Source organism: Arachis stenosperma, chromosome 7, assembly GCF_014773155.1.
Source record: "Arachis stenosperma cultivar V10309 chromosome 7, arast.V10309.gnm1.PFL2, whole genome shotgun sequence".
Classification (NCBI taxonomy): domain Eukaryota; kingdom Viridiplantae; phylum Streptophyta; class Magnoliopsida; order Fabales; family Fabaceae; genus Arachis; species Arachis stenosperma.
Window position 1 is genome coordinate 15,228,910 of NC_080383.1, and position 23,403 is coordinate 15,252,312.

Here is a 23,403-nt window from a genome sequence, read left to right on the forward strand (position 1 = left end):
GTTTTAAATTCAATCAAGTAGCTGACGTGTGGTTCGATTCTAGTTAATTTTTTCATTAGTAGTTAATGATTTTGTAGGTGAATAATGTTTCATTGTTGATGGTTTGAATTGAATGTAATGTAAAAGTTATGCATTAAAGAAAATATTTTTCTGTATTTACAGCAAATTTGGGTGTAACTAAAGATATTTGAGTGTATTCTTTAAGAATTTTCGGTGTATGTATGTTGATAAATTCTGTATAATTCAAAACTCTTATTCTCCCTCCTCCTCATCTTCTGCTGCTTCTTCTTTTTTTTTCATCATCATCATCTTCTTTTTTTTTATTCATCTTTTTTTCTTGTTTTATCTTCTTAAGTTTCTTCTTATTTTACTCTTTTAATAAGAATAAAAACAAAAAAAATCAAACAAAGAAGAAAAAGAAACACATAATGGTACAAAATTACTTGAAAGAGGATGAACTTACATTCATTCAACTAAAAGAAAAAAAAAGAAATAAGGAAAAAAATACAGTGTTAGAGGAAATATTTTTCTGTATTTGCAGCAAATTTGGGTGTAACACAAAGATATTTGGATGTAACACGAAGGTATTTGAGTGTATTGTTTAAGAATTTTCGGTGTATATGTGCTGATAAGTTCTGCATAATTCAAAACTTTTCCTCTTCTTCCTCCTCATCTTTTACAATTCTACTGCTTCTTCTTCTTATTTTTCATCATCGTCAACATCTTCTTTTTTTCTTATTCATCTTTTCCTTTCTATTTTACCTTCTCATGTTTCTTCTTGTTTTACTCTCTCACCAACACCACCTCCTCCTCCTCCTCTTCCTCCTTCTTTTTTCATTGGAATTTCTTCTACTCATTTCTTTTCCTCTTTCTCCTCCATCATCAGTTATCTTGTTGTTGAAAATAATGAATAATTCAGGTTCAGATTATCAATTGAATCAGAACAAAATTGATTATTTTGAATCCAAAATCAAGTGGTTGAGATGTGGTTCGATTCTAGTTAATGTTTTCGTTAATAGTTTATGATTCTGTAGGTGAATAAAGATATTTTTGTTTGTGAAAATTATTATTCATCGTTGATGGTTTGAATTGAATGTAATGTAAAAGTTCTACATTAAAGAAAATATTTTTCTGTATTTGGGTATAACACGAAGATATTTGAGTGTATTGTTTAAGAATTTTTGGTGTATGCGTGCTAATAAGTTCTGTATAATTCAAAACTCTTCTTCTCGGTCCTCCTCATCTTCTACCGCTTCTTCTTCTTCTTTTTCATCATCATCATCATCTTTTTTTCTTATTCATTTTTTTCGTGTTTTATCTTCTTAAGTTTTTTCTCGTTTTATTCTTTTAACAAGAATAAAAAAATAAATAAAGAAGAAGAAGAAACACATAATGGTACAAAATTACTTGGAATAGGATGAACTTACATTCGTTCAACTAAAAGAAAGAAAGAAATAATATAAAAAAAGAACAAAAAAATGTAGCATTAGAGAAAATATTTTTCTGTATTTACATCAAATTTAGGTGTAACACGAAGATATTTAGGTGTATTATTTAAGAATTTTCGGTGCATGGGTGCTGATAAGTTCTGCATAATTCAAAACCCTTCCTCTTCCTCCTCCTCATCTTCTACTGCTTCTTCTTCTTCATCTTCTTATTTCATATTCTCGTAATTCTTCTTAGGAGGAAAAAATTAAACAAAGAAGAAAAAAATACATAATGTTGCAAAATCAATAGAAAGAGAAGGAGGAAAAAAAGCAGCAACAATAGTAATAAAAAATGACGATGAAGATGAAACACGCGAAAAAAAAGGAGGAGAAACGCACACAACTAGAAAATTGCTTAATACAGAGATTTACAGATAAATTTAGTCTTTATTACAGACGGATATTTGGTTACTGACGAAATTACCAACGAATTTTGTCCCTCTGTAAAAGCCTCATCGAAAATTATTTACCGACAGATTCTTACCAGTTACCGACAGATTTTCCCTCGGTAAATTCTCACCTCTATTTCCCTGGAACGTCGAACTTTTCGACGGATTTTCTGTCGGTAATTAGAGACAGATTTTCCGACGATAATTAGAGACAGATTTTCTGACAAATTTTTCTCAGTAATTACAGATAGATTTTCTGACAGATTTTCTGTTTATAATTGGAACCTTGGAAAATCATCCCAAACTCTGAATACAGACAGAAAATCTGTCTATAAATTCGTCAGTAAGGTAAAATAGATTTTTTTTAGATTCTTCCATTGCAAAATAAATTTATTTTCATACAAAATAAATATAAATTTAATACAAATTTTTATCTAATTTGTAGCCGAATATTGATAATATTTTAAAAAATAAATAAATTTATCGTATTATCAAACTAAATGAAAAGTACTATAAACAAGCAAGACAATATAATTCAAAACATAAATATTGATCATCAACTATAATTCTCTCCGATTATAGCTCCTAAATATAAGATTCCGGAATCCAGCTGCACTTAAGGCCCTGTGGATTTCTCTCCGAGTTCATATGCAACCACATCATCCCCTGCGAAAAAGAATTCGATATAGTTTTAGTGATATCATCAGGTATGAAAATCAACCCTTTTTTAGACAAAACTTGATGAATACGTAATCAAGTAATGAACACTTGTTTTAGATGTTCAACCAAAATGAAAATGTTAAAATGGTTGATTTAAAAAATTCAGTCAAATTCAGCCCAAAAGAAGTTCAACCAAACTAGTATCTCAACTTTCATATACATCAATTTAGATGAACAAAATAATAAACTCTTCTATATCCTAAATTAGAAGAAAGGGAAAAAGTAACAATAGCAGGTATGAATACCTCTGCCATGGCAGAGAAACAAAGGCAGCGACGCTGCACGCCTCATGCCATCGCGTGATCCTTCAATGCAATTTCTCAAGGCACTGTGTCAGTTAAAGAGGGGAAAAACAAACTTCAGAACAGTTCATATCAGCATAAAGAAAAGGAAATTATAAGTGGCATAGAAACCAAACCTTGAGCAAGGAAGCCAACCACTTAATGAAACAATTGCACTTAAGTTGATAAGGTAAATGTTTCCATTCGTGTAGCGCCCCGAAACATGGCAGACAGCTGAATGAAGTGCAGTTGCAGCACCCGGCCCATACTGAAGCCCCTGATACCGAGCTTGACTGTACATTCAACCAACAGTAGCATTTTTAAGTAAAATTACAAGCAACTTGGATTTGTTAACATTTAACAACAGTCCCATGTTTAGAATTCTAAATGTAGCATTTGACTTTGCTCTAAACAATATCTTGTAGACTTTGGTAGCATAAAATTAAAGATGAATAAGCAAAGACACATTGATTATTATGATTACTTTCATAATCTCAAAATCTTGTTGATAATTTCACTTAATAGTCTTCTAATAACAGCAAATTACAGACAGATTTTTTGTCTGTAATAATTTAATAAAATGCAGCATTTTTGTCCATTTAATTACAGACAGATTTTTTATCGGTAATCATTTCCTATGAAAAAAAATTAATTTTTCCGATAGAATTATCGATGGATTTTTTTTTCCGTCTGTAATTTATGTTAATTCATTTTTTTGTTTCCAACAAAAAATTCCTCACAAATTCTATCTGTATATTTGTGGGATAAAATCTGTTAAAAATATCTGCCTGTAATAACTAATTTTTTAGTACTGGCAAAGAAAAAAAAAAAAAGGAATAGAAGAAAGAGGAAGAACGCGAAAAAAAATGACGATTGTGGTTTTGATTAAAAAAGAAGAAGAAGCATTTTTTATAATGGTAAGTAGTGCGTGCTAATACATTAATATAAGTTAGTGTCTTTTTTATTGAGTTTGGTCTAATTTATATGATTTATAAGTCAAAAATATTTGTATATGTAGTAGGTTTATAATTATTTATGCCTTTAGTCTTTACGCCTAGATTTGCGGTAAACATTTAATTAGTGTATCAAATATCAAGAATAAAAATCTAGATAGAAATAATCTAACATCGCCACGGTATATGCCTTGACATTTCATATTATAATTTAGTGGACATACATAAATTCAACCATACAAATACAAATAAATTAAGGGGCGATACTAATCGTTTAAGGTATTATTATGGATACTTGGACAACCATATACTTGGCCATTGTGAACTTAAAAAGCCAATACCGTAGACTATCTATAATGCTAGAGGCACCTTAACAATTAGGATGCTGCATCAACCTTCAGTTCTTAATAACCATGGATTATTATTATTAGGTAAAAAATTTATATGCCGTTGTTTATATGTAAATTTGATAATTAAAAATTATTAAATAATTTAATAAATTTGACTAAATTATTATCTAATAATTTTTAATTATTAACTTTATGTGAAAAGATAATTATACGTAAAGACAAAGTCAGATATATATAAAAAGGACAATGATCTCACCTAAATTTTAATTTTTTTTATAAGTTATGTATAAATTTTGGTTTAATTCCTTCTTAAAATTTTAATTTTAATTTTTTTATACTAAAAAATTAAACTTTGGTCCTTCCCTAAATTGTATCCTAGCTCCACCCCGGTTATACATGAATTTTTATCCTATTATTATTGCTATTATTCTAATTTCTAAACTTTTAAAAGAAAGCGTTGACGTTTCTCGTTGAAGACAAAAGATGGCTATGCCAGCATGACGCTGATTTAGTTGTTTTAATTTTAAGCTTTGTTTCTCTTCATTCCGAAGCTAAGGAGTGTGCTATGTCTAAGATTCCGAAAACAAAATCGGTTATTATAATTAAGGAGACCAATAAAATCAAAAGCTTAAAAATTTAAAGATTCAACTCAAATTTAACCCAAATTAAAATAAATATAATAAAATAATATATTCATGTATAATATATATATATATATATATATATATATATATATATATATTAAAAATGATTTTTTTTTTGTATTTTTATTATTATAAAGCAATTTATCGATAAAATCATAAAATATTGAACGGTTCATTCGATTAATTATTTTTTGATCAAATTTTTTATTTTTTAACTAATTTGTTATTAACTGATTTTTTATTTTAACTGAATCAGTTTAGTGACTAAGATTCAGTCTGGTTCTTAAAACCGTGTTATGTTCTCAATTCCGTCAATATTAGTCTTTCTTACTTACGGTATTAGTTCTGCAGTTAATAATAATAATAATGTAATGCAATGTATCGGGAATATTTCTTAACATCTTTCATTCTCAACTCTTTGATGACAAAGATTTTTAGAGAACTACGTATTATTAGGAAATAATAAGTAATAATCATGCGATAGATGATTAGGTTAGGTCGTTAGTTAGTGGAGAACTTTGGCTTAATGATGTGGCATAGAATGGAATCCTTAATATAAGGTAATGCATATTTGTCACGCGAATATGTTTTGTGAAGAGTGAAGTGGATGAAGAATGAATATTGTAACAATCTTGTTAAGTAACTAACAAAAATTTTACCAATTTTTGTTAATTTTTGTTTATGACGGTGTTTGATAAAAATATTTTTATGAATGTGTCTAATAAATTTTTTTTTATAATTATGTTTAAAGATGATAAGAGTACTTGAACCTGCGAGTATCCATTCTAAATATAAAGACAGATTTTTATCAGGACGGATTCACTAACGGAACGGGACGAAGACGGGGTTAGGGTAAATCGTCTCGAAGTATATATTATATATTATAATACAAAATAAAACATATAATATAAATATATAAAAATTTATAAATATTATTAAATAAAAAAATATATAAACAACTTTTGTGTGGAGTGAGGGTGTGCCTCAACTCACTCAGTCACTCTCAGATGTAACATTAAAACCCTAAAATTCTTCTTTTTTCCAGATTTCAGAAAACAGTGAGAGGCTGAGGTTGAAAGCAATAGAGTATCGAACTTCTTGTCTTCTTCTTCTCCAACACCTACTCGCCGGCTATTGTCGTTCTTGCCTCCGTCTTCCGTCCGGGAGTAGCTAAGTAGCGCTTTGCCGCCAATGTCCTCTGTCCGAGCGCAGAACTTAGCTTTTGTCTTCCGTCCTTTGTCACCGTGAGTCTAGCGCCGTCGCTGTGAGTCCGTCGCAGTACCCTCCGTTTGAGAGCAGCTGAGCAGAGTTTCGCCGCCGTCATCCTCCATCCGAGCGCAGAACTTAGCTGACGTCTTCTATCCTCCGTCCTTCGTCCCCGTGAGTCTGTCGCCGTCGCGTGAATCCGTCGCCGTACCCTGTGAGTCCGCTGCGAATCACTACTTTTTTTTGGAAATTTTTATTTAGGGTTTGCAATGTTCCCTAATTTTAATTTGAGTAACAGTTTTGTCCTAATTTTTATTTGAGCATAGATTTATTGTTGCATGCAATTCTATTTGTGTTTAATGGAAGCTAAGTGTCTTTGTGGAAGTGTCTTTGTGAATATGTTTTTTGAATATATTTTTTTATAGAGTGAATACTCTGACAATTACCTCGAAAGGACAACGAGGCCCTTAACAAAAAAAATATCCTTCCCGGCTCCCTGATATTTACTTTTGTGGGACTGATTAGCCTTTGTGCAAAAAAAAAAACATTGACTTCTTTTGGTACAGGGGCTAATCAGTCCCATAAAAGTAAAGATCAGGGAGGCCGGGAAGGGTATTTTTTTTATAAATACACGTATCTCGTTTACATTATATACACGTGTCGCGTCCACCTGTTTTATCTCGTTTACACTGTAAAGGAGATACGTGTAAAATTATCTCGTTTAAAATGTAAATGAGATAAGACAGAAGAACAAATTTCAGTAATAATTTTTTAAATTATTTATTTCGATAATTATCATATTTATTTAATTTATTAAAATAAAAAATCCTATATATGATATCTCTAATTTCTTTTATTTTTTATTATAAAAAATATAATAATATTTTCTCTTCACCTAATTTTATTTTTTACTGTAGCATTATCTTATTTTTCATATGATTTTTTATTCACACTCGTTATCTTAATTTTAAACCATTGTTTGGGATGAATTATTACAACTTACGTAATGTATATAGTATTTAATTGATCTTTGAATTTGGTTTTGTTTTGGACAAAATCCATGTCTTGCTTAATGGGTAATTTTAGAGATGTATATTGTTCCAGACTTAATTTCTGAGTCTTCTAAACGGCCGAATAACGGCTGAATAACGACTTGGTCTTTCGGGTTCAGGTTTTTACTACAGTTTAAATTAGTCAAAAAATCACAAAATTTTAACTAATATTTAAATTTAAATATTTTTTATTTTAACTAATAAGATAAAATAAAATAACAACAAAAATTGTATAAAGAGAATCAAAAAATTTTTCAAATACATTACACAATTTTAATCTTTATCAATATCTTTTAGATTCATTTTAATTTGAATGTTGCAGTGTCTTTGCTAATATCATCTCTTATCGCTCTAAAAGTCTGCTCTCATTATCACTAAGGCTTTGTTTGGATATAGAAAAGAAAATAGAAGGAAAGAAAATGAGAGAAAAGAAAATGAGTGGAAAGAAAATAGAAGGAAAAGTAGAGTTATTTGGATGTTGTTTGGATTAGAAGAAAATGGATAAAAAGAAAATAGAGAGAAATTTTTTTTTGTTTGGATGAAAAGAAAAGTGAGAAGAAAGAAAATCATAATAATATAAAATTACATTAATACCTTTATATATATTATATGTAAATTATAATTTATTAATGATAAGGGATAAATATGTAATTTTATTCATATTGTCCCAATTTTTTTTTATTTTCTTTTCATTTGTGGAGAGAAAATAATTTAATGAATCTCACATTATTTTTTTTATTTTCTTTTCTCATTTAAACAATAAAAAACTTGCTTTTTTATTTATTTTTTTTCCTCTCATTTTTTTTCTCTTCGAAATCCTTCGATCCATACAATGTGTAAGGTCAGCGAATTTCTGAGAGATAAGTCTCAATGTAGTCCTTGAAGTTGCACTCGAGCCTCATAGTAGTCCCTGAACTTAAAAGTTTCTCAGAATCATCCCCGAACTTGCACTCCGAGACTCAAAGTGGTCCTTCCGGCAATTTCAGCACACGTGGCGCAACCGGAAAGCTTAGTTGGCAGCGTTGGTGACACGTGGGACTCACAACGGCTAGCTGATGTGGCAGAGTAAACTCTTCCGACTCAATTTGGTCCCTCAGGTGAAGTTAAAACCCTAATCCCCTTTTTTGAAGGCCACATTGTTCACTCTGCTGTCTCCTCGTCGGTGCTATGTTCTTCTATTCTCCCTCTCTGAAGCCCGAAGGTTATGGCTAGCACGAGCAATGCAATTGGGAGCTCGAACAACCCACGATTGTTTGAAAGCATCATGAGGAGAATGAACAGAAACAGAGAAGCTCGTTTGCCAGAATGGTGTGCCTGCGGGTCGAGACCGGTGCTGCGGTGGTCAGGGACGGATTCTAATCCAGGGAGACCATTCCTGGGTTGTCCGAACTATAATGTAAGTATTATTGTTGTTGATTGCTGTATTTATGGATATAAATTTTTCTTATTGAATTTTTTTTATGTGCAGACTGTGGGTAAGAAATGGTGTGGATTATTTATGTGGGTTGATAAAGTTTTGGAAGATGTCATGCCATGTGATGATAGAACAAAACATTCAGATGATGATGAAGAATGGAAGATGAAGATGGCTTGAAAATTTGGTAAATTAGAAGCTGAAATTAGGGTTCTAAAAATGGAGGGAATTTTGATGTTTGTGTTCATGCTGCTGATTGTAATTGGTGTTCTTGTATTAAAGCTGGATAGACAGCAGGGTCAACTGTATCTAGCAAAAAATAAATGACATGCACGTTATATGTATTCCTTGTTCATGTTCTTGTTCCTATCCTTTTGTTTGAAAGAAATGGAAATTAAAGTGTTTGATTATATGCATACTTTTGTTCCTGGACTTCTTTTCAATGAAATAGAAATAGACAGGATTTGAACTACTCTTAAGTCTGTAACAGATGTTAAGATATAAACAAAAGGCTGAGAAAACTCAATTCAATAAAGTCATAATTCATAATTCATATTGGTAATGTTTGATTCAAAAAAGACATTATAGAGCCAAAGCACCAAGTATATCAAAGTTGTTGACATATTGACCTGATAAAATTCAAATACTAAAATTCCCAAAATTGGGACAATGTTTTAGGCATTGTAAACAACATCAGCAAAATAGATACAAAAAAATAGCCTGCTTTTCCTAAACATAATCATCCTAATCTTCATTTTTTGTGTCTGGGTGCCTTGAACCCAGGGTTGGGCACAAACTTCATGAAATTTGCAAACCTTGTAGCAGTTTTCTGTGTTGCACCTTGCATAGGGCCACTTGTTCAAATACTCCCAAACTTCCTTATTAACCCTTTCAATATTTTTGATGATATCAAGAAAGCCATCTTGGCTAGTACACCTTGTACAATCCCAAAGTAGCCCTCTAAGCTGGAGATCCTTCCATTGCTTATTGAAGTTCTTCCACAGATGCCAAACATAGAATCTGTGATGGACATCTGGAAAAATCTCCTTAACTGTATTTATAAGGCCCTGTTTCAGATACCAAAGAAGGGGTCAGATAGTTGTTTTCGGGCAGCAAAATTGTCCCTACAGTTATATAAGTGATATCAAAATAGTCCCTAGACTTGTTCAAGTGACATCAAACTAGTCCCTAGACTTATGTAAGTGACATCAAACTAATCCCTACACAGCACTGTTACAGAACATTATGCTAACAGGATAAATGAGTAACAATAGATTGACAGAACATTATGCAACATATAATCAGTCCAGGATTAATTCTACATATATAAACAACAGCCCAGTGTATTAACATCATATAATCAGTCCAGGATTAATTCAGCATATATAATCAGTAATATGTGCCTTAAATCAAACTGGCAAATAAATCACAAGGACAGGCACCAAACTTCACTCTCCGTGTAGTTCCCCACAAAACCCAACACCAATACCCTTTTTTTTTCTTTTGCAACTGAGGGATATATATATATATATATATATATATATATATACAACTACAACTTACTACCAACAAAAACAGGCACACATAAATAAAGAAAATCTGCCAAATTTGGAGCTAACGTAATCACTAACTAGAGATGTTAAAAAACAATAAAATAATATACAACACTGAAGGTGGAGATGAAACAAGAAAAACCATGTAGAAATAGTAATGGTAAATAGTAGTTAATGAAAGCTCATTAAATGGCATCTGTTATCTTTTTTATATCATAGCATTGATTCAGTCCTAATCTTCTTCTACCATTTTCATCATCACTCTCACTCTCTCCTTTTCATTACTTGACAGTTGGCAACAAAAGCACCACTCTCTTGCTTTTCTACTTCTCCTTCCCTCTCTAATATTTTACTGTGCTATATTATCACTATATTCAAATTAACAATATAAGTTAAGTCTTCTATTATTTTGTGGTTTTCTTTTTCAAAATTTTTATTAGAAAAGGTTATTGTGGATCGGGGTATTGAATAGAGTGCCTAACTTTGTTAGTTGTTAACTGTTAAATTATATGATATTTCACCTTTATTTTGATCATGTTGCTAATGATTTGTGTCATGTGAACATAAGAAAGTGTGAAATCAAGAACATTATTTTAGTGTAACTAAGGATAGCAGTTCTCTAGACACTAACTTCAATCTTGGTGGATCAAACCATTCAAAATTACATACCCTTTCCCACAACTAATCCACTAGTCCAGACCAAATTCATCAAACAATTTGACTATTCCAATAGCTAAGTTAACTTTATTAGCAATTGCAAAACTTACTTTATTTTACTCTAACTTATGTATGCAAGAATCCTTTATGATCACACACTCAGTTTAACTAAACAGCATTACATATTACATTCAGTTTAACTAAACCAACCCAATACAAAGAAAGGCAATTAGGTAAATCAGTCAAATTCAGAATCCATTATCAGAGTTACAAAAAATTTCAACTCCCAAAAGATCTTTACTTCTACTGTGATCATGCAAACTCTATTTAACAAATTCATTGATCAGAGTCATTGTCCTGAAACACATTAACAATTTGGAAACTCCTCCACTAAAAGCAGTAAACCCTAACACATAAAGAACACATTTTCATATCATCAAAACACAAGAAACACTCCTACTCTACAATTTTCTTGGCCAAACCACTACAAAAGCCAGTAGTGATCAAACCCTAGCACAGAGAACAGAACAGAGGCTTTCATACCCACCAATTACAATAAAAAAAAAAAAACGGCCTGAACTTTTGTGAAATATTAGATTAACAACAATATCAAAAAACAGAGGAACCACATTTTTTTCATTTTTGGCTTACCTCTTTCAGAGAAACCAGACTTTCCATGATTTTTTTTTCATTTTTGGCAAACGAGCTTCTCCGTTTCTGTTCATTCTCCTCATGATGCTTCCAAACGATTGTGGGTTGTTCGAGCTCCTAATTGCATTGCTCGTGTTAGCCATAACCTTCGGGCTTCAGAGAGGGAGAATAGAAGAACACAGCACCGACGAGGAGACAGCAGAGTGAACAATGTGGCCTTCAAAAAAGGGGATTAGGGTTTTAACTTCACATGAGGGACCAGATTGAGTCGGAAGAGTTTACTCTGCCACATCAGCTAGCCGTTGTGAGTCCCACGTGTCACCAACGCTGCCAGCTAAGCTTTCCGGTTGTGCCACGTGTGCTGAAATTGCCGGAAGGACCACTTTAAGTCCCGGAGTGCAAGTTTGGGGATAACTCTGAGAAATTTTTAAGTTCAGGGACTACTATGAGGCTCGAGTGTAACTTCAGGGACTACATTGAAGCTTATCTCAATTTCTGATCCTTCTCTCTATCTATCCGTATCGACGAAGTCTTCTACATATGTGAATATATGGGAAGAGATGAAAGAATAGTACTTACCAGTTACCACTAACAAAAAGGTTGAGGCTAGAGATTTTTTATTTTTTTAAAAAAATGATATAATTTTATTATTGTATTAACATGCATGAAAGTGTTTATAAAAAAATAAAAAATATCTATAAAAGCTAATTTTGATAATAAATATAACAGTTTTATGTTCATGTAAGTTGGTTAAAACTACAATCAAAGCAACTAAGTTGGCCCACCTAGGAGGATTAAAATTTCTATCAAAACCAAAATGCTAACTTAATGATAGAATCTTAGATTACAAGATTGGTTATCACATCTTTATTCAATAAATGTAGAAAAACATAAGGTTTTGTGGCTTACAATCTTCTCAAGTCGTGAAAAGCATTGCGAGCCTATAAGATTTTGAAAACTAACAGTTATTGACACTTGACACTTAACAATGGATTTAAGGTGCGCTTCATTTTAAATATCATCTTTATCAATAGAAAATACTTGTGTACTGTGATCCTCTTATGGAAGAACAAATAATAATGCCACCAGTGGTGGGAATTTGTTTTTTTATATGATGTTGAGATTGATGATTGGCACCCAAATAGTACGTAAAATGGCTAATTATATTTATATAATATATAATTTGAATTATAATTAAAATATTTCTAATTATAGTTATTGTTATATTTTAATATTTTATACAATATTAATATTGTACAAATAATTATGCATTATTTCTGATTATTCTGGATTTTTATTTTATATTTAGAATTTTTTAGAGTCAGAAATAATGTATGTAACGACCCAAAAAATTCATTATTTCTGATTCTAAAAAATTCTAAATATAAAATAAAAATCCAGAATAATCAGAAATAATGCATAATTATTTGTACATACTTAATAAAAATTTCCTTATTTAGTCTTTACACGTTAATTTGTCGAAATAATTAACACATATTCACATACTTAATGTTAATAATACATTATAGTATTACATACAAAACTAATTACAAAATTTACTCTTCGAATAAAATTTCAATTAACAAGACGATGGGAAAATAAATTTTAACAACAATTCAACTTGCAAATAAATTCTTCTATATTTTCGCAGTTTCATAATAAACGTTACACTTGTAGCTAAAAAGGGTGAAAATATAGGGTAAGAACTGGAGAGTCCTTAGCAGGACTGGGATGGATAGTTATGTTCATTTTATTCTTGTTTTAACAGCAGACAAACAACATAGTATATATGAACTTAAATATACAAAAGTAAAACGAAGCAAATAATCAGAAAGCACACACATATTCACAGAGATACACATACAGAGATATGCGCAAACAAGTATAATGCATGTCTATTCCTAGTGCAGGTAATGAGCTCATTTATAGGTTACACACCCGCTCTTGACAATATCCGATAATCATATCCGAATACGGCTTTCCAGTTGGCATATCTTCTGTCAATACAGGGTAGTTTTTCCTCGCCAACGTATGTCTGATATACCTCTGTGAACACCCCTGTCGTTACAGGTTGCGGTTCCAGTAACAAAATCTCTGTGAACACCCCCTATCGTCATAGGCTGCGGCCCTAGGCTGAAGGTTTTCTAGAAAGCAAATCTCGGTGGTTGCACTACCATCTATCTGATTGCCCTTTTGCAGTAGATTCTCACATAATATTTTTCATTATTCACCATCAATTACTCTTTTTATCTTTACCTTCTGTTCTCCTGTGGCAGATATCTCTTTAGTTAATACATTCTTTTTTTTCTGTGCTCTACTCTGATCTCCTGTGACAGAGATTCGTTAGATTTTTTTTAGTCTTTGCTCTATGCTCTCTTGTGGTAGAGATCCCTTTATTTAATACATGCTTTTCTTTCTTCATTTTTTTACTTACTTTCTTTCAATATCTCAAATTATTTTCACACTCTTCTCTCGCATTTTCCTAAATCTCTTATGAAAGGAAAATCATAAAATTCTTAACTTAAGTTTATCTTTCTAAAATTTTTAGCGATTATAACTATTTTACCTCTTTTCTTATTTAATAAAATCATATCTTTACTAAAATGAATAATAATAAAATTAGTATGAGTATAATAATAATAATAATAATAATAATAATAATAATAATAATAAAAAGAGTAGAAATATTAATATTTTTATTTTAATATAAAAAACTAGTTTGTAGCACTTTGTTCTTAATTTTTAGAAATTCTGCTTTAAATCTCAAGCTTTTAAATATTTTTTTTAATACAACATTTTATAAAATTACTAATTTAACTTTAAATTTCTAAAAATAATCCTAATCTTTTATAAAATATTTGGTTTATCCCAAAACTTTTACCTTCTACTCAAAATATCCCAAAATTTATATGATTATTACTATTTTTAACTCTGATCTTTTATCAAATTATATTTCTATACTCAAAATAATTTTTGTATTGGTAATAACATCTCTTTTTAAAGCCGAAATCTTCTTTTGTGATCTTTCAAAATATATACTTAATTTTAAATTTATTTTCGAACTTTTCAGTTACCGATTTTTCACGACTTTTAATTTAATCTCGCGGCTATCAAACCTCATCAATTTTCTCAATATTCAAGTTTAACATTCCTCAAATTAGGCCTAACAAACAGGCTGGTTTGGCAGCCTCATCAAAACCGAAACATAAAACACTAAATAACAATATTTTATCAAAATTCAAACACAAAATCATTCATTTTAAGCCACAAACATCCAATCAACAATCATATATCAAGAACACAATTAATTCGTAATTAGTTTATCTAACCCTACTTTTATATGACAGCCATCAAATCGAAACATCAAAAAAGCTTTCTAAACAAAAATTCGAAGAAGAAAACGCCAAAATCGATTATTCCATCTTTAGGGCTCTCACTTGACCGAACCAAGCCTAGAAGATCAGTAGCGTCACCGTTAATTTCTCCCAAACAAAAATGACGTCAACATAAAGAAGTGGAATATACAAACACATTAATCGAATTATATTTTTTATTGGAATTATATATCTTAAGAAATTAAACTTGAAAGCTTAGAGGTTTCATAGTTTCTCTCTTCTCTCTCGACTTCTTTCTTTCTATTTTTTTTCTAATTGCTTCAATGATGATGATGATGATTTGTAATAGATGATGATGATAACGAGTGATTAAGTGACACGTAAGAGATTAGATGTCAAACTTAAGCCACATGTCAAGTTATAATTCTGTTGAGTCAATGATTCAAGTTATAAATATTTTAAATGGATAATTATAAAAGATAGATATATTAAAATATAAGTAATAATATGTATATGATTAAATATATGAATTACTAATATAAATGACATTAGTAACATAATGATAAAGGATATACGATGAAATATTAGTATTGCCAAATTCATAAAAAATTACCGATATTTATTCATACCGACAGATTTTGAATTTGAAATATTAATTATCAAAATTAAATTATAAAATATTCATTATTAATAGATTACTAAAATTATAATTTTAATTATATAAAATATCTTATTATAGTAAAATTATATAATAATTTTAATTAATGTAAACTCAATGTATCATAAAAATGAATTTAAATACCTTTAACAAAATAATTTCTAAAAATATAAAAAATCTAATAAAATAAATTATAAATTATTCATAATTAATAATTCAAAATATGATGTTTAGCAAAATATCAATCATTTAATTTAAATGATATCATTTTTACCATTTATAAATTACTAAAATTCTAGTTTCAATTATGCAAAAGATCACATTTAATAAAATTATATATAATAATTTTAATCAATTTAAACTTCAATAATCATAAAATCAATTTAATTATATCTAATAAAATAATTTTTAAATAAATAGTTCAAATTAATAAAATAGGTCACAAATAATTCATAAATAATTAAAGAATGATTTTTAACGAATTTTTAGAAATTGTTTATTTTTCCGTTCTAAATTTATAAATTTGTAAAAATGTAATTTTTTTGGAATTTGAACTAAAATACAAAATTTAGATTTTTATTATTATTTATTTTGATTTTTTTTGATATTTTATTTGAATTCAAATAGAAGATATTTTTTATTAACATTTATGTTTTAAAATTAATACAATTAGCTTAAAAATAAGAAATTTCAATAATTAACATTAGTAGTAAATCGAATTAAGCTGATTCAATTTATTATATATGTGTTGTACAGTATAGTAAATCGAATTAACCTAAATAACATTGAAATTTTTCAACTATTCAAAATTTCTCCTAACATATCTTCTTCTTCTACTTTTTTTTTTCATATTTTATCTTCTTTTTCTTTCTCCTAACATGTTCTACTTATTTTTCATATTTTGTTATTGATACTATTTTTTTGGTATCTTTTTACGTTTTATTTTAAAAATAGAAAATTTTATCTAAATAAATTTATTTTAAAATTGGACTATATACTCCTAAATCTTAAACAATAAATAGTCTTACAATATAGTATGAAGATCAATTCAAATTTTGTTTATGGTGATAAAATTTTTGTATTTTATATAATAAATTTCGTTGTCATTTTTGTTTTATTGTTACGCTTTATACAAAAATTTTCAGTATTATTCATCATCATCATATTTGTATTTTTTTTCATAAAATTTTAAAAAATATATAAACAAATAAATAAACAAAGATAAATAAGAACAAAAAAACATATAAGAAGAAGAAAACGATATCGATAATGACAATGACAATGATAATGATAATGATAAAGAAAAAGAAGAGGAGGAGAAAAAAAATAAATAAATAAAAAAAGAATAAAAAAACATATATATCATAAATTAGTTGAGTTTAGTTACATGAAAAATATTTTCTTTGTTTGTGACTAAGGCTCTTCTCTTCACCGGAATTGGAATCTACTTCACAAAAATCTAAGGCTGTTGAGCTCTTTTTCCGAGGACCTTCGGTGCCATTGCTGAAGTGATGGGCACATGCTTCTCAGTTCTTGGAAATGGATCTCTCCAATTTTTTCAACACTTGATAAAATACAGTGTAATCTCTCACCTTTAATTTTAATAGTGGGACCATAAATAAATAAGAAAGAAAGAGTGGTGAATGATTAGATTAAACACTGTATACCATCCAGTTTTTTATTCACTGGAGATGATCCACTCCCCTTAGTTCTCAGTATCAATTCGTATAGAATTAAAATTTATTTAAAATAATAAAAAATAATTGAAATAAATTAAATATGATGAATATTTTTTCTAATGTTTAAAATCCTCGAGAAAAAAACAATAGTCTATCATAATAAAAAGGAGCATGAAGATATTGCTGCCCCTGGTTTTTGGGTAATTATAATCCAAAAGTGGATTTTGTTTTGGGTCGGTAGGGTAAAGACTAAAGACCCTTTGTTTTGCCAAAAGTTTCAGCAAATGTAACGTGTCTGAATTTAAACAATTTGTGTGGATTAAGTGAATAAATAAATCATTAGTCTTTTAAGTACTAAAAGACATAGGCTTATGATGTAATTTTAGTTCTACAGTCATAATAAAATAACGTCTTATTTTTTAAAAAAAAAGCTTGGTGGAATAAGAGTTTTTGAAAACTGAGAGTTTGTTCAAAACTGCAATTGCACTATTTTAAAGGACTCAAAAGCATGAGAAATTGAGAACAATAACGTTACATGGAATCGCGATACTGTCTCACAAAATATCTCATTCATCACAAAACAAATTCCGGTTTTGTAATAAATCTTAAATGATTAAATCTTCTATCTATATGACAGGCATTAAGGAAAATTTTGGTTTACAATTTTTTTATAAAATATGTATATAAATATATATATATATTTATTTTCAAAACCTGATTTTAAGACTTTTTAAGATAATATTTACTATTTGTTAACATTATACAAATTTAATAAATAAAATAGTGAAGGAAATGGATCTTCTCCATTTTTTTTACTGGAAAGAATAAAGTGTAATTTTTTACATTTAATTTTATAAGTGAAATCAGAAATTAATAAAAAAGAGAGAACAATGAATGGTAAGACCACACACTAGACACTATCCAATTTTTTTTTCTATTAGAAAAGATCCACTCCCGTATAGTAGGGTCTATTAATAACCAGTAAATATGACTTTATAAAGATTGTTATTACAAAAATACTTGATGCAAATATCATAAAAGAAAATAAATTATAACAATCCTTAAAAAAATATATTTTATAAAATATTCTATTAATATTATTTTTCTTAAAATAATGTTTTTAAAATATTATTTTAAACAAATCCTATAACACAAATCTATAACTATTATTTTTTTTTCACAGTATCTTCTAAGTTCTAGTCCAACAGGACTAATTTATCACGAATTAAATTTTATTTAAGAATTTGTTGCTAACTAATAGATTGTTGCATGCATGAGGCGAAATTTAAATCCCATTTATTTAAGCGGACTAATAAACTAATCATTTGACCAACTCAACTTAATTATTTTAACTATCATTATCACATCAACTAGAAAACCAATTCAAGCAATTAATATTTTTCATGAAATACCATAAATAGAAACACATAATTAAGAATTTATAAATAAAAGCAAACTAAAGATCAATAATTTAATTTAACATCATGATACGTTTATAAAAATAAATGAGTTATTTGTATAAAATACACGCATAAAGATATAATAACTAATTTTTAGTGTATAAATTAATAATTTATTATACAATTTTGTAATTTTATCCTTTATTTGAATATTAGAAATAAAAAAACAGAAGATGATATAATAATTTATTAGGAATAAAAATATAATTTAAATCTCATAAAATTGGAGAAACTTAAAAATAAAAGAGTTTGAAGGTTAAAAAAAAAACTCAAAAACTCTTTCCTTTCCAATAATTAAACTTTTAAACAAGGTTTGATGATCCAAAACCTTTTCCTTCTTTCTAGTCAATATAAAAAAAACCTTTTCCTTCTCCCTACAAGCTTTCAAAACCAAACTTGCAAACACAGTTGAGTCCTTTAAAAATCATTCAATTCTCACTGCAATTATCTTAAAAATTTTCCAATTTTATAATTTATATATTAAAATAGGTAAAGTATATTTTTTTTTGAAATTTGCTAAAAATTTAAAACATATTTCTAAGGTTTATTTTATTTCAATTCTATTTCAAAAATTTTCGATTTGTATCAAATACACCCTGATGGGTAATTTTTAAAAAAATTTAGGATCAATTCAATAACAATTTTCCAAAACAACTATCAATACAAACAAATAAGAAATAGTTGTCATATATTATTGTTAGATTAATCCTAAATTTTTTAAAAATTTAACTGAAAATATATTGATATAAATAATTTTTTTTGAGACAAAATTAAAACAAAATAAACTAACTTCAAAAATAAAATATATATATTTGTTAGTATTAAAAAAAACCTGGGCATAAAATTGGGCTTTATGGGCTTCCATAATCCCTTCCAAAAAACCTAAATAATTTAATTAATAACATTAAATAATAAATGTACAAATTTTATTAAGAAAAAAAAAACAGAGAGACGGAGAGAGCAAACACAACTCAAATTCTCAAAAACAGAAACAAACAAACAGTATACACGAAGAAAGGGAAAAGCACTTCACCCCCCTTTGATTCTTGGCGACAACTGAAAAAAAAAATTTGTTCTTTTTATTTTTGTTTCTTCAAAAAAAAAAATAATAATAATAATAAACTGAAGAAGAACAGAGTGTGAGTGAGTGAGACTGAAGCGGTTTTCAATTTTTGTAACCAGCTATTATTCGGATTATTGATCATCTTGTTGCTGCGATGAGCAACGCAGGACAACAGCAACAGCAACAAGGGATTGATGAAGCAATTCTTGACGACATAATCCGCCGCCTTACGGAGGTCCGATTGGCCAGACCTGGAAAGCAGGTTCAGCTCTCTGAAGCCGAGATCAAGCAGCTTTGTGTTGCTTCCAGAGACATCTTCCTTCAACAGCCTAATTTGTTAGAACTCGAAGCCCCCATCAAGATTTGTGGTATTTTGTTCCCCCATTCCCTTTTAATTTTCATTATTTGTTGTTATTATTAGTTTTTTTTTTTCTTGTCTAGGGTTTAAAGCTGCTACCTTTTTACGGTATCCTTGGTTGGTTTGAAAGGGTGAATAAAATGTGGGCAACCCTTTTTGTATTGGGAGATATAAAATTGTGGGGTGGTGTCAAAATATGATTTTTTTAATTTTTATTTTTATTTTTCTCTCTAGGTTTTCTTGTTATTTCAGTGTTTCAGCATTCTCATTCTCCAGTTCGAGATATTCATTTGCAGTTGTTTAGAACACTACTAATTTGTTGTTGAGAATTGAGAGAAGTTGTGTTGAACTTTGCATCTTTCAGGTGATATTCATGGGCAGTACAGTGATTTGTTGAGGCTCTTTGAGTATGGAGGTTTACCTCCCAGTGCTAATTATCTCTTTTTAGGAGACTATGTCGATCGCGGGAAGCAGAGCTTGGAAACTATATGCCTTTTGCTTGCATATAAAATCAAGTATCCGGAAAACTTTTTCTTGTTGAGGGGAAATCATGAGTGTGCTTCCATTAATAGGATATATGGATTCTACGACGAATGTAAGCGGAGGTTCAATGTGCGGCTCTGGAAAGCCTTTACGGATTCTTTTAACTGTCTGCCTGTGGCAGCCCTTATAGATGATAAAATACTGTGCATGCATGGTGGCCTTTCCCCTGAACTCACAAACTTGGATCAAATTAGGAATTTGCCGCGTCCTACTGCTATTCCAGACACTGGCTTGCTTTGTGATCTGCTTTGGTCTGATCCGGGTAGAGATGTGAAGGGTTGGGGTATGAATGACAGAGGAGTTTCTTACACATTTGGCCCGGATAAGGTTGCGGAGTTTTTGACAAAGCATGACTTGGACCTTATTTGTCGTGCTCATCAGGTCATGATGTATACCTTTTTCCCCGTGTCGCCCTCTGTGTCCTTCTTTTTAGTTAATCCCATTTATCTTCTCTATAAAAATGCTAAAACATTTGGTGGTTTATTGGAAGTTGACATTATATGACTTTTTCTATAGGTTGTAGAGGATGGATATGAATTTTTTGCTGAAAGGCAACTTGTTACAATATTTTCGGCTCCAAACTACTGTGGCGAGTTTGACAATGCTGGTGCCATGATGAGTGTAGATGAAAATTTGATGTGTTCCTTTCAAATTCTCAAGCCTGCAGAGAAAAAGATAAAGTTCGGAATGGCAAACAAGATTTGATGGTTGGCACAAAAGTATTGCTTAATTAAGGTACAACTATTGCTTATTTGAGATTTTTTAGAAAACATGGGTGATCTAGTTGGTTTATCTCAATATAGTTTTCTCGAATAACAGAACACCATAAGGAGAAACTCTTGCTACAAACTGTTACTCTCTCTCTCACATTGTCAATATCAAATCTTTTATCTTATGGTTTTTATTGCAAATCTTTATGTAGCAAATCCAGTTAAATGACACAATTCTTATAGCTCCATAGCTCATTAGGGTTGGCTAGTTAGAGAGTTAATTGTTAACTTTTAGAACCTAAACATAGAGTGAGAATAATGACTATACATTCAACTTGCCAAACCACTCTTAATCAAGGTCCTTCGAGCAAGAAAGGGGTTTATATAGAACAAAAAAGCGGCTTAATAGTGACATGCATTAAAGTCAGACTATTTTACCCTAGAAAGATAATAATCTGAGATAATGTCATCAATTAAGTCTAAATCTTCTAAATGCATAGTATTGGTTTGATTTCTTTTGCCTGATGGTTTGAAGGCACAAGTAAGATTTTGTTATTTTGATTAAAGGGATCACCTATTATTTTACTTTTTAAGATGTTCCCACATGAGGTCTTTTTGTCAATTAGGGATTTCATCATTTTTTTTATGTTCTTCAAAACAAACAAATAAACTTGTTTGAAGATTTTACAAGAGCATTTGTATTCTAAAATGATAGACATTAATTTTGGATCTCTCGTTAATTTGTTATTAAAATGTTTAGATGGTGATCCTTGGTCACCAACACTTTTTGCTAAGCATTGTGACTTGGAGGTAAGTGTTCAAATTCTACACAACAGATACAACCCCTCTGTTTTCATGGTAAAGACATACTTCTCCTCGTGTCAGATCCTACCAAGTAGGAATATAGGAGTCTCGTACAACGTAATGAGGCCCTCTTTTTTGGTTGGTTTGGTGAGCATTGCATGGGAATTAACAGTCTTGATTAGCCTTGACATTTGCTTAGATCATCACAGTTAGGAACATTGTTATGTGTTTTACAGGACACGTCTCATTGGTATTCCTTTATCTTTGCTTTTTTTGTTTCTATTCTTTTAGCTTTGTTCTTGAATGTCATGTGGCACTAGTTTTCTTGGTCATTCTATTATGAGTTTTTGATGGATCACTATGACACAACTTGTAGTTCAATATTTGTTATTAACAAGCAAAAACTTTGTTCTGTTCTGAATTTTTGCTTCTTTAATATATTTATTTATTATTATGATTATCCATCAACTTTTACATTATGAATTCTCCTAATGGTTAGGTTAAGTTAAAATCAGAAGATGGTGTAGATTGCCTGGTCTTCAGTTCTATCCGATTTTAAGACGATGATGGAGTTTAATGCTACATTCAATCCATGGAGGCGGGGACCATAAAGAGCAAATTGTAGGATTTTAATCACAGTTGGATTTGGATGGTCACAAGCAAAAGCTTTGTTTTATTTTTTTATTTTTTATTTTTCTCTTTCATTTTCTGCCTAATTATTCTGCAACCCATTATGTACATGTATGTGTTGTAGATGGGTCAGGGAAATAGCCTCCTTTGTTCCGAAGATAGAGCTGAATGTGGTAACTTTTTTACCCAATTTTATTGACACACTAAAGATGCCATTGTCGGATTTAGTTTAATGATTTTAATGTTTTTATATTGTTTTGTAATTTCGTGTGGTGTTCATTGAAGATCTTATGCTAGTTAAGGAAATTTAGAACTTTTTCCTTGTTAGAAACATGTGTGTTCCCTTCTTTGCATGGACTCAAAGCTTCTCTATTTTTTGAGCCTCAACTTTGAGACTTAAAAGTTAGATGTTACATTTTCACTCTGCCAAAGAAATACCAGATTAACCAACAATAATATTCACTCAGATATCATGTATCTGTGTATTATTTGTATATAAATATAGGTGAATTTTAATTTATTTTAAATATATATTTTATATGAGTGACTAATTTGATAATTGATGGTTGGAATACAAAATTGTTATGTGCATATTGTTTAAATTTCATGATGGATATGACATTTTTAAAATTTGGTAAAAGACGGATATTATAAATTAGAGCATATAAATTTGTTAAAGGAATGAAAAATAGTTTCCAACCGTAATGAATATATATATCATGATGTTTTCATGTGTAATCTCATGCGTTTACTCTATTCGTTTCTTACCTATTTGATGAAAATATTCATGCACGAATGAATTTCAC

The 23,403-nt window shown here is 29.5% G+C and overlaps 1 protein-coding gene and 1 pseudogene across 1 annotated transcript; one reads left to right on the top strand and one right to left on the bottom strand.

Annotated features, from left to right (window-relative positions):
• Positions 1 to 2,326: 2,326 nt before the first annotated feature.
• On the bottom strand, positions 2,327 to 3,236 carry LOC130939180 (uncharacterized; annotated as a pseudogene).
• Positions 3,237 to 19,448: 16,212 nt separating this feature from the next.
• On the top strand, positions 19,449 to 22,860 carry LOC130941611 (serine/threonine-protein phosphatase PP1 isozyme 4). Its single transcript, XM_057870170.1, has 4 exons — positions 19,449 to 19,920; positions 20,275 to 20,834; positions 20,970 to 21,188; positions 22,467 to 22,860. Exons 1-3 carry the CDS (start codon positions 19,707 to 19,709, stop codon positions 21,156 to 21,158), a joined length of 963 nt encoding a protein of 320 aa, XP_057726153.1. The 5' UTR covers positions 19,449 to 19,706; the 3' UTR covers positions 21,159 to 21,188; positions 22,467 to 22,860.
• The last annotated feature ends 543 nt before the right edge of the window (positions 22,861 to 23,403 follow it).

Excerpts from the sequence above, each read along its gene's own strand:
- LOC130941611 (XM_057870170.1), top strand. The coding sequence starts at position 19,707 with ATGAGCAACGCAGGACAACAGCAACAGCAACAAGGGATTGATGAAGCA. Across the intron at positions 19,921-20,274 it reads AGCCCCCATCAAGATTTGTG|GTGATATTCATGGGCAGTAC; the intron begins GTATTTTGTTCC and ends TGCATCTTTCAG. Across the intron at positions 20,835-20,969 it reads TTATTTGTCGTGCTCATCAG|GTTGTAGAGGATGGATATGA; the intron begins GTCATGATGTAT and ends CTTTTTCTATAG.